The sequence below is a fragment of the Apaloderma vittatum genome, unplaced genomic scaffold, assembly GCF_000703405.1.
Source record: "Apaloderma vittatum isolate BGI_N311 unplaced genomic scaffold, ASM70340v1 scaffold8947, whole genome shotgun sequence".
Classification (NCBI taxonomy): domain Eukaryota; kingdom Metazoa; phylum Chordata; class Aves; order Trogoniformes; family Trogonidae; genus Apaloderma; species Apaloderma vittatum.
Genome location: NW_009726689.1, coordinates 2,511 through 14,987, shown reverse-complemented (window position 1 = coordinate 14,987; position 12,477 = coordinate 2,511). Strand labels below are relative to the sequence as shown.

At 41.7% G+C, this 12,477-nt stretch overlaps 1 protein-coding gene across 1 annotated transcript in view; it reads left to right on the top strand.

Moving 5' to 3' along the window:
- Positions 1 to 11,813, top strand: part of UNC5C (unc-5 homolog C (C. elegans)) — a gene marked incomplete at its 5' end in the record, with an annotated part of 69,666 nt that extends 57,853 nt beyond the window's left edge. Inside the window, 3 exons of the mRNA XM_009873383.1 lie at positions 6,903 to 7,094; positions 8,349 to 8,693; positions 11,722 to 11,813. Coding sequence (XP_009871685.1) covers positions 6,903 to 7,094; positions 8,349 to 8,693; positions 11,722 to 11,813 — 629 coding nt within the window. The remainder of the gene's footprint in view (positions 1 to 6,902; positions 7,095 to 8,348; positions 8,694 to 11,721) is intronic.
- Positions 11,814 to 12,477: the final 664 nt, after the last annotated feature.

Below are 12,477 nucleotides of genomic sequence, written 5' to 3'. Positions count from 1 at the left end.
TGCACTGGATAAAGCTATCAAGGTAGTGAAAGAAAGGCAGTAGTTGAATGCATGCTGCCTTCTTGTCTTACAGGCAACTTAAGGGCACTGACTTTGGAGCCAAAAAGTGGAAAAGTGCTGTTGCAATACATTATGCTCAGCCTGTTGAGTTCATTGCAACAGGATGTTATTGAGACATGTCATTTGGCTAGGCTTTCAAATGGGCCATATAATTACGTGACCTTAACTCCTTTTGAAACTGCTATACAGGGGGTAAAGAGCGTTTATAGATCAGAAGTGGTGCCAGATTAAAATACGGTGCATTAAAGAAACAAGCAGCTCTGGCATGCTTTATGCAATCTTGACTTTATTGAATGGAAGTGCATGTCTCCAACTCTCACTGACCCTGATACAGTCTCAAAATGTGTATCTTTAACTGTGACCTCAGCAGCCAATGATGTAAAGTAATTTCTTTGCAGGATAACTTTAAATATTTTTATAAGTATGACCTGAACTGTATAAGCCTCTACTAAATAAGTGCCCAGGGAGATCACTTTCATCTACTCTGCCATCTTCCTTAGTTACTTGCTGGGAAGAGGGAAGGTAGCTGGGGAAAAAACAAATGGAAAACTAGGAATTTTTCTTTCTCTATTTTATGAATATTTAATTTTCTGCAAGGAAAAGAGTAAAATATTTTCATAATCTGATCAATTGACTCTAAAATTGATATTCATTAATACAAATTCAGCATGACTAGGAAGTTAGCAAAATCTATGAAGGAACGAAGAAGGGAGCCAGTTACAAAATTACATTTGCATGAAGCTGTTTCGCAGTGTTTCATAGCACAGGGATAAAAGTCGTCTTTAAAATATGACATTTTGCAGGCCAAGGCAGTATATTCCCAGGGCTTTCTAGATAAAATCAAACATAAGATTTCAGGATGCCCATGGACATGATGATGAGTTTCCAGTCTGAGCACCGTGTGTGTGTATATATGTTCATTAATACGCTCAGGGGTAGATTCTTTGCCAGTGGGAAAAGAGAGCTTAGAAAAGTTACTTTGGTGACTGTTTGGTGACACTCTGTTTCAATTACAGTTTCAAGGGAGTCAGTGCCACAATGTCTGCCCAATTATCTTTCGTAGGTCTGAGATTCTCCGTTCCTGAATGCTTTCATTTTCCCTCAGCTTGGCAGAAGGTTTGTCTAGTCCTCCCAAGTCAAACGGCAGCAGATGAATTCATGCTATAAAAAGGGTCAGCCTGTCTATTTGTCAAAGCTAACCCCCTAAGGCAGATGATCCCCCACACTGAAGGCCACTGAGCCACAGAGACCTGTCGTGGAGTCTCCTGTGGCCTCTGGCACAACTGTGTTTCCAGAAGGTCAGAGCAAGGCGTGTGGGACCAGAGTGCTCGGGCTGGACTTCCAGCCTTTGAGGATCATCTGCCTTCACTAACTGCACCAAACTAATTAAATGAGCTTCAAAATCTATTTAGTTAAATGGACTCAATTCCCCATATCAGTGCAAGTGCGACTGATGCTGAAATTCAGTTAACCTAAATTGATAAAAAGCCTACTGAAGTGTTTTCTGTACACCAGTGTTGGACTGGTTTATCTTACCAGTACAACCTGACATGTTCACCCTTCACTTTTCCCAGTGAGTTACATCATAATAGAGGTGCTTAAATTGCTTTTCCCATGCTTTATAGAAAGAGAATAGGCAATGCCTACATAAGGCACCTTTATAGTGATACATCTGCATTTGTACAAAGGATTTGTGCCAATGTAATCGTCTTAGTTTAAAAAAAGCCCACGTTTAGCGTTTAATAGAAGTACTTCCACAGGGACAAAAAAAATATATTTACAAGGCTAAAGTGGAATATGGAGTAGAATGCATGGGGAAACATCACCTTAATTAAAAGCTTTTTAATGAATGCGTTTACCGTGCAATTGCAGTGGTACAATTTCAGTGCACTAACCCAAGCCTCCCACTGATTCTCCAGGTATGACATAGGGTGAGGTACTTGTAAAATGAAGGAAATAAATATCCCCTTTTAGCAAGCCTGTGAGCCTCAAACAGAAGTGACTATGCAAGTGTAAAGTACGATTATTACTATTTTACTCATCCAGAAGTAAGTTACACAACAAAGCATCAAAAGCCCCTTTGAAAATGTACATTACCCAACAAGCTGATGGAGGAAACTTGAATTATTTTTCTCAAAGCAAGTAGCTCACTGTGAAACCAGCTGCTCTGAATTTGAGTCAGCAGCCTTCCCAGAGTCAAACCCACCAGCACCTCTCTAAATTCACCCTCGTTAAAAATTTTGATGATCCCATTAGAAGTCCCTCAGGTACTTGCCAAGCAGCACTGTTGATACAAGGAGCTAAAAAAAAAATGCCCTCACAAGAAAAAGATCTCTTTTCACTGCAGTTACTTTGAAGAGAGGAGGGAAGTCATTCTTCATTATTTCAGTTACTAATCCCAGCAGGTTTGCTTCATTATCTCATGAAAATGTCCTTTGTCGTTGTTTGAAGGCACAGTCAGAGGGACCGGTGTCAAAGCCAACTTTCTAATGCAATACCTGCGCTCTTTTGCTATGAGCATGGCAATAACCCTACCTCCTGCCCAGCCACCACCACCAGCACATGGCTGAGAACCTTCGCCTTATGCTGCCACTGGGATGCCCACTCTCTTTTGGAAGAGTGTTTTAATGACAAAAGAGTGTTTAGAAGTAGTTTCATTCTAAAAAGTCCTGCCCAAATGACAGAAGGCATCTGTAGTTGTCATGTTTGAGTGATCAACAAATGTGCTTGATTTGCAAGCACAAATGGAGCTGGAGTTGGACCAGTGGATGACTGGAGTTGCCAGCTTGACTGTCATGCTGAAAGTCAACCCAAGGTAAGGTCTCTGCCAGCTATAGCAGGGGGAGCATGCCCACATGCTATGAGCAGAGTTGTATGACCACCACAGCATAGCTTGTGTAGTCCTGTCGCTTCAACAAGGACTTTACATCTAGCCGAGTGGCCACCTGTGTGCAGCCAGGTTGGTCAGCTGTGGCTCTTAGCCCCCAGCAAGAAATGGGCATGTCCATGACTCAGACGCATGACATCTCACTCAGCAGCCTTTAACTCTTTCACCTTGGCCCTGCCTTCCTTCTATGAAAAAAACCCACATTTTTTCAGGCTGAAAATACATCCTCACAGACACTTGTGCAAGCCAGGCTATGTTTTCATGGCAACAGTTGGCTGGAGTTGAGCACTTTGGTTCAATTTGCAGCAGACACAGGAGAGTAGCATCAATGTCACTTTACTAAGCATGTTGGTTTGCGAGGCTAATGGAAGCAGCAAGGAGGGTCCTTGCCTCATCCTCCTGTTTTAATAGACATGCCTTTGAATACTTATACAAATGATTTCTGTTGAAGAAACTGGTGTCTGTTGAAGAAATTGGTGTCACTCTTATGTAGCTGCAGGGAGGCTCTCCCTAGTTATCAGTAAGAGAACCTCCGCAAACTTGTAAGATGCAAATAAGTATTTGTGACAAACAGGATCTGTGAAGAGGCTGCAATGAGGTAAATTTGTTTTAGACTATTTGAAGACTGCGCTTGTTTACTTTGCTGAAAAGACTTGTATTTGGACTTCCATTTTCCTGGGAGGAGAGGGTGCTTTCAATAATATTACAGCTTATCCAGTCCTTTGTGTATGTCAAGTAGCAGTTTCTAGATCACTTCCCAACATGGTGGGAATGACGCACAACCTTGAATGCAAAACTTGCCAGCTGAAATGAAATGGAAGGAGGGAGGAACAGCTTTTCCAGCTCTGCATGGGTGAGCTCAAGCTCTGTGGCGATGCAGAGCTGGAGGATGCATGCTGCATCCAGGAACATGCTGGGACACATGAAGTGACATCCTCAGCTTTCCTAGTGAATCTGAGTATGAGACAAAAAGTTGGGTCTGTCTTGGAGCCTTTTGGCATTGGCTCTATCAGACATAGAGGAAGCTTCTAGCAGCTTCTCACAGCAGCCACTCCTAGAGTCCCCCCCCACTATCAAAACCTGGCCGCACAAACACAATACATCTGGTATTTCAGTCAAGGTGGCTTTTACAGAATATTTAGTGTCCAGAAACTTCAGAGGGAGGGATGTCTATGCATGAGATTAAGATAGACTGTATAGCAAGCAGTGCAGCCAGGAAGAGCTATATAAAGCACAACAGATGCTGAGCACCTTAACTCAGCATTTATGGGAGCTGGGGATTTTTATTCTAGTCTGCCTCTAATGTGGCTCTTCCTGTGCATTAGGCACATGCCAGGAGTGCATTTTCCAGTTTTCTTTCACCTGCGGTAAGTCCCCAGTTGGACGAACTCCTTGCAGTGTGATACAAAGAGAGGAGGTGATAGTCCCTTCAAAAACACTGAAGGAAAGATGATGAAGGAGAGATACCTTCTGCCTTACACAGTCTCTAATCCTGTCCCTGCAACTCCCCTACTTCCCTCACATTTGTCATTTACCTTTCCAGCAGGATGGGACTTGGAGCATTTCACTCCTTTCCTATGTGGATGGAAAGCAACTGGGAGGTGCTTAGCAAGTTCTTAGGACTCATGTACGAATTAAGCAGCTCCAGCGTTCTGTCCTATAGGAGCTGCAGAAAGAAAAGACAAAGGAAACCATCTCTCTTATTTATCCATTCTCAAATACAGCTGTAAATTGTGTTATGATTTTGTCGATATATGGTGCTTGCAAAGTTTTCAAATAAATAACATTATGACCCCAGGGGACTTATTGATCTTGTAATAATTTCGAAGAGAAACCACTCAGTTTCCCGTTTGCTGTCCAGTTCTTTGCTCCCTGAGGAATTCCTATTGAACATGTATTAACAACAGGATAAAATAATTCCAGGGGAATACAGAGAGAGGGCTTTGTGCATGGACTCTGCTCAGCAAATGGGTATTTAACCTCTGACTGGTGACGACAGGTCTCCTTTAGCTCTATTAGATCAACAGCGAGCTACCATAATTAAATAAAAAAACTGTTTAGAGCCTCACTGAACATGTCCTGGGAATTAAAGCATATGGCAGGGATAAGGAAAAAAGACTTTCCATATGCTAATGACCCTTGATGTCTGAAATAAATTAGATCCATTAGAGTTTATGCTCAATAAAAGAAAGACTTTAAGCACTCCGAAGTTAGTGACTCGAGACCGATTTTGGCTTAGAAATTCAATCTGCCTGCTTATTAATTCTCAGTAAGGCTCTGGAGGAGACAGGGGATGCAAAATCATAATTCTGTGCTGTATCAGAATTTTAAAGCACCATCAGTTTCTTTTCCTTCTTTTTTTTTAATTAAACCATTTTTCATACTTCCCTTTTTTGTTCTCCTCATTAATTTGATTTTGTTCCCATTTTTGTTTAATTTCTTTCTTTTTAAGGTTTCATTTATCCTATTTCAACTGAACAGAGAACCCAGAATGAATATGGATTTTCTTGTAAGTTTAATGTTTGATTTTATGTTCCTGGATGCTAATTTGATGCTGTTCCTTGGTTCAAGCTTTGCTGTTACACCAGCTCTGTGGGACTAAGGAAAGAGGGACCAATCTGACGGAGTAAGTGACATGCTGCTTGCTTGACAGCAGTCACAGTGTTTCACTGTCAGCAAGTTGCCATGAAATGATACTGTCCCTGATACATATAGAAAATGGGAAAAGGTGATGCCTCAGAGGTGGGCACTGGAGAGAATGAACCCTTTTCTCCTTAAAATTTCCTTAGCAATCAAAAGAAATATGGTGAAGGAGTAAATTTTCTTTGAGCTGGGACTCAGAAATCTGCTTCCTGAACTGCTGGGGGAAATAAAAAAAAATTTTAAAAAGATGTTTTGATGCTGGTACACTGAAGGTCTGATAGCGAGGAGCTTATGGAGGTTGATCGGTCCCTTTCAACATGTGCCAGCTCTCACCTCTGCAGCTGAGGGGCAACTTGGCTTGAATGGCTAAAAGGCAAGAAGCATTAAAAAATGAAATTATTTCACATGGTTCAAGCTAACAAAACTGGTGTACTAAAAGATCTGATATGGTTTTGCACTTTCTTTTTTCATTATGCTATTTCTAAAACTGGGATTCTTCACTGCTTAGAAACGCATCAAATTTTGGTCATATATTCAGACCTTTTGGAAAAAAATATCTAGTGGATAATGATGCTAGAGATTAGCCTGGAATTAAGTGCTGAAGATATGATATAAGCACCCAGTAGAAATATCATAGCCATTTTCTCACAAGACAGCTCTAATAAATCTGGGTTCCTTTTTGTAAATTACCACATTATTTCTTGTGCTTGGTTCGGCTTTTATCCAAATACGGATGTGTTAATGCCAGTGATGAGAATTCCATGTTTGATTCTTTGCTTTACTAGGTTTTGGGTTTTTTTAAGGAAATTGATGGAAGGGAAAAACGGCATGGCACGTTGTAGTTCAAAAAAAGCAAACTCTAAGATACGCCATGATATTTCAGATATTCCATAGAAAATGGACTTTTGATTTTGTAGGGTTTTTCACCTTTTTAATTAAAAAATCAGGCTTATGAAGATTAAACTTTTTTTTGTGATGTACAAATATTATGATATTATGTCACCAAGACATTCTATTTTATTTCATAGGGTGAATTTACTTCATGACACTAAGTCTATAACATGTTACGCTCGGTAGTACACAGCTTGGGTACTAAATGGATGAACAAGTAGATAGTGAAAGAATTAGAACACAAGTTAGAGAGAAATCAAAGATCATTTTCCATCAAAAGGGCATAGACCTGTTATATAGCTTTGGAAATGGATTTTAAATTAACCTATAAAAAAGGCAGTAAACGAGAATAATAAGAATGTGTTTTCTTGAAAGTCCCTATGAAGAGAATGTTTTCTTCAAGGTTCCTCTCTCCCTCTAGCTGCTCCTGACTCCGATGATGTTGCCCTCTACGTCGGGATTGTCATAGCCGTGATCGTGTGCCTGGCTATTTCCGTGGCTGTGGCCCTGTTTGTTTACCGCAAGAACCACCGTGACTTTGAGTCAGATATTATTGACTCCTCGGCGCTAAATGGGGGATTTCAGCCTGTTAACATCAAGGCTGCAAGGCAAGGTTAGTTGTCATTTCACTCTGTGTTGACCAGTTCAGGAAGATGCGGTAAGGTTCTGGTCTCTTGGGCTGCATACTTGCTGGATGCTTGTTGGCACTTGACGAAAGAGAAAAAGATCATATGCATTTGTTTCTGATAGTCAAGTGTTCAAAACCCACATTAGCATTTTTTAGATGTGCTTAAAAGCAAAAAGCAGAGAAATTTAACTTCTGAAGAGAGAGGTTGAATGCAAGAGTGAAACACAGAGACATTTATGGAAATACAGGTCCAAATCTAAATAAAGGCAATGCTCTGACAGAAACAGTGGAGGCAGGATTCATTATAGGAGTAATATTATGGTACAATAATTCTATTACGTCTTCCTCCCCTCTGTTTCACCGATAGTATTTTTTACTGTGTCCCGTCTCCATGGGCATAAGTAGTATTTTAAGGAAAATAATATTTTAAGGAATATATTTAGAAGAAGTTGCATTAGAATGTCATTTAATAATGAGCATTTTTATCACTGGTGCATAAAAGCTTGATGATTTTCATATTTCATTGGCCAGAAAAAAAACCACTCTAAGGTTAGCGCTGACTTTATCAAGACTTATGTTTAGGCTGTAGAATTCCTCTTTTTTTCTCAATATGTATGCAAAAAGAACAAATCAAAGCAAGAGTTAAAACAGTTGTCATGTGGCAGATTAGGAGAAGTGTCACTTCCTTTGCTGGGGATACTTTTAAAAGAAATCTCCCCACTGCAGGGAGTCATGGGCATGATGACTTAATAGGTTTGTTCTGTCTTTTATTTCAGGAAAGCTATTGTTAGGCCAATTAGATAAATTGGTTAATGATTCTCACTCTAGCATTTAGGGAGAGAATATTAGTTAATAAAACTGGATCTACTGAGTATGGAAAATAATTTGCCCTGAAGCTAATCATATCATACTGGAAACCTGAGTGCAGCCTGGAAAAATAATCCCGGTGAAAAATCCTTAGACCAGGAATGTGCTGTAATTCTGTATGACAATTAGATTCTGTAGTGACTTGAGCAGTATAAGCCCTGGGAGCTTGCTGGAGAGACGCATGGAAAAGGACACGAAGGTCAGTCTGCAAGGACTTTGTGTATCTTAACCTTTGGTATGAAATGCAAGATGCAGGTTGAAGTCTAAATCGTTACCCGGAAGAAAGTTGATAGAATCTCTGTTCTCTATAGTCATTAGAATCTCTATTCTCTATATACGTAATATGGTTCTTCCTTCTCTTTTCCAATGCAGACCTGCTGGCAGTGCCACCAGACCTCACTTCGGCTGCAGCCATGTACAGGGGTCCTGTTTACGCCTTGCATGACGTCTCTGATAAAATCCCAATGACCAATTCTCCGATCCTGGACCCGCTGCCCAACCTGAAAATCAAGGTTTATAACACCTCTGGTGCTGTCACTCCCCAGGATGACCTCTCTGACTTCTCCTCCAAGCTGTCCCCACAGATTACACAGTCTCTGCTGGAGAATGAGACCCTGAACATGAAAAACCAGAGCCTTGCTCGGCAAACAGACCCATCATGCACTGCATTTGGGACCTTCAACTCTTTAGGAGGTCACCTAGTAATTCCCAATTCAGGTAAGTACCAGGCATGTTGGCTTGAAGGCTCCATTGTTTTGTGTTTTTAATTGGAGTTAGCTTGCTTTTATGGAGTAAAAAGCAGGGTCATTCCCGGGACTCTGCCTTTGCTTTGTTCCAAACAAACAGATGTTTTCCCCCTCCCACCCCCCCGTTCACCTCTACTGAGGTACTTCACGCATTCTTTTCCCAAAGTCCTGGCTACCTTTCTAACAGAATATTGCAGGGCTCTCAGCTGCTTTCTGAGACATGCAAGGCTTCCCTGTGTGAAGCGAGATTCAGCATCCTTGACCTTTTCCTTTCATGCAGCTCTGGAAAAGGGACCCCAAGCCAGAAAGCCTCAGTCTTGTCATCACACATAAAAAGAACAAATTAATTAAAAAAAAAATCGGTTGTTCCACTTCCAATTCATTGCAGACTGTGTGGTATTGAAGTAGGACAGCAGAATACTAATTTTTGGAAGGCTTTTTTCCTGCACACATTACATACCCAAGGAAAATAAGGCCCAAGAGTGTCTTTTACATATTTCTCTCCTCATTATATGTATTGTTGACTTCTTTTACGAGTAGGAAAGAGAGGGACTGAGCATCAAGTGCCTTTTGATATAATTGCAAAGTGCAGCTCAGTCTTTCTCATACAGTAAGAAATCAGGCTGCTAGGCCCCCTTCTAGCCATCCAGGCACCTGGAGGCAATGTCAGAGCATCCAGGGAGCTCCTGGGAGGCCTTGGGAGAGGCCTTGCAGCCAGATTTTTTAGAGGGACCATAGTGCTCTTTGGCTCCTAAATGAAGTGTTGACGATCAAAGAAAGTTCAGTACCTAGATGTTCCCATAGGTTTGTCATGCTAAGGAAGATCAACTCTGACATCTGAAAGGAGGGTCAAATCGAACACATGGAACACTGGACATGGGGGATATGCCAGCTATTCAGTGGTCAGGAGTCCCCCTGCACAGTTTCACTGGAGCTGAGTCCAGGCAGGGCCATGGTACACATGAGAGCACAGCTCGTAACTACCTGATGCGATAGCTCAAGGTTTCACAGCATTTCTGCCTTTCCTTCTCTACATCTTGTGGTCAGCTCTTGCCTATTTTACAGCACAGCGCGCTGACCAAGGAGACAGTGTCTACACTTGTCTCCTGCTCCTTTGCTCGATCTTTTCTTGTTTACTAGTGTTATGGAGAAAGCAGAGTGCCTGGGTGGCCTGGAACCTGGGTGGTTTGGTCCTTCCAGAATGCAGCCTCATGCTGCCAAAAGTGGTTAGTGAGCAGTAGCCCTCCTCTCTGAGCTACTGTGGAACAGGGGGCAAAAATAGCTCTTAAATTTAAGTGAAGGCTGAACTAAAAGAAATCTGGTGCTGACTGCTGAGCCATGTTGAAGATTCAGCCTACACAATCCTGGATTTCACATTTCTCTAAGTAGCAGATGAAGGTAGATGTTACTAGATGTTAATACTCAGTTTTCTTATGCCATGATGGTGAATGCTGTCAGCAAAGTCTGTTAGTCACACTTAATTCACATATATTAATATCAATTTGTACAGAAAAAAAAAAAAGGTTATTTATTGCTGTAATCCCTTCAAAATGATTAAAATAAGTTTTGTAAAATATATCAGTCTGTCTACTGCTACCATGTATGCTGCCGTGCTGCTTCTAGATGTATGTGTATCCTTGTAGTGATATGATCAAAGCCCTTCATTTACACCACGCCTGCCCTGTTACAGCTGAGAACATGCACAGGTGAGGTTGTAACAGGCCTGTAAAGAAACAAATGTCAGAATACATTAATGGAAAATGCTTTCTTAGCTAATCCCTCCCCTTCAAAGCCAGAGATGAGACTGGGCCCCAGTATAGCAACACATGGGAGGTCACCAGCATAACCAAACCATGTATGCTGAAGAGAAGTGACAGGGCCTTTTAAGTTTAATATAAAGCCTCTCTTGTCCATACGCATATATGTAAACAATCTGCCTGTAGGTTTGTTTTCAGCTATGTAGTAATAACTGTATTAAAATTCTAGCCACTGATTTCCAGCTAATCCACATTTGCAAAGACAGCTGGCTGAAACGTGTCCAGTAGAGTGAAAAAGGTGGTTCGTGTGCTGTGTTAGTTGTGTAACGACAGGACATTTCTGAAATGGCAGTAATGCAAGAACACTGTTCTGTAATCAAATGTGCAGCTAATCACCACTGAAGAGAGAGGGCACTGAGCATGTTTGTCCACATATTGTTCAAGGTTGGATACCATTTGCAAAGACAGCTGGCTGAAACGTGTCCAGTAGAGTGAAAAAGGTGGTTCGTGTGCTGTGTTAGTTGTGTAACGACAGGACATTTCTGAAATGGCAGTAATGCAAGAACACTGTTCTGTAATCAAATGTGCAGCTAATCACCACTGAAGAGAGAGGGCACTGAGCGTGTTTGTTGGATACCCAGATTTTAAGGCACTTTACAGGAGTACGCACATTCAAAATACCAAGAAGCCAAATTTTTTCTCCGTGGTAGTCTAATTAGAAGCTGAGTACATTAAAAGACAGGATGCCAGTTGCAGAAGCTATCTTTCAGGAAACAACTAGTTCTTGTTGCTTCCTGGGACAGTGCTCCACTGCCTATCTTTCCTGATTCTAATTAACTAAGAATTGCCTGGGGAGAGATGTCCCGTTACAGCTGTTGGAAATTTTAGTTAAGAGTTTTTTGTTTTTTTTCCATCATTTTACAAGGTAAGCAGCCGTGTAACCATCTGTCTGCTCTTTAAATAAAATAAAAGCGGAGGGAAGAGAATCCTCTTCTCCACTCCTGTATTTTAGTGTCAACACACAAGAGGATGCAGAACAGGCCAGCTGACCACCAGAAATACCCAGCTTGCAGTAAATAGTTTTTCTCCTAATCTGCTGAGATTGTGCAGAGTCTGATGGTGAGGTTGGGTGAAAATCTGGCATTGCAGGCTTCATCTTCTGCCTCTTCTGTCACTCTTCTTCACAGGCCCACTTGCCTCTGTTTTCTCCATTTCATCCCTTGTGTCTCTTCTGTTCTGCAGGAGTAAGCTTGCTGATCCCAGCAGGTGCCGTTCCACAAGGAAGAGTCTATGAAATGTATGTGACAGTTCACAGGAAGGAGAACATGAGGTAAAAGACTGCCTTTATTTGCTTGTGCGTTAACAGTGGGGAAAAATGTGGTAACTAAAGACCTGTGATAATATGCTTATGCAAAGCCTACTCTGTCGAAGGTCTTTGCTGACTTGGAGGTAAACGCAAGCAAAGCCGAGGATAAACTTTGCTACAAAACTGGCTCAGACTTTTTCTTCTAGCAAAGAGTTGCTGAATCATAGCCAGAAGCGAGGAAAATGTACCAGTGTGAGTTTGGTGCAGCAGAGAAGGTGTGAGATAGCCTCTTAATAAAGACCCCTTTTGCAAAGGAGGAGGGAGCAGAGGAGCAAGGTGACAGATCAGCTCAGCAAAGGGTGCCTGAGCACCTGTCTTGGAGAATCTCCCCTTCTGCTATAATGAAGGTGAATTTTTATTTTACCCTTCTTGGGCTTGGCTGGTCCATTCAGTGGACACCCAGGCTTTTGGTGTCTTCCACCCCTCTTTACTCCAAAGGTGGAAGGAAGCAAATAGTTGTCCTGCTTAGCTCCAGGCACTCCACGCTGAGGGCCACCCAGAGCCAATGTTGGGATGACCCCTGTTGTTCTCACCTGATACCCACATGTGTGGCCAATTCATATTCTAGATCTTAATGTCTACTGAGTGATCTGGCAGCCTTGGCATAAGAGTTTCCAAAAAGGACAAGATAC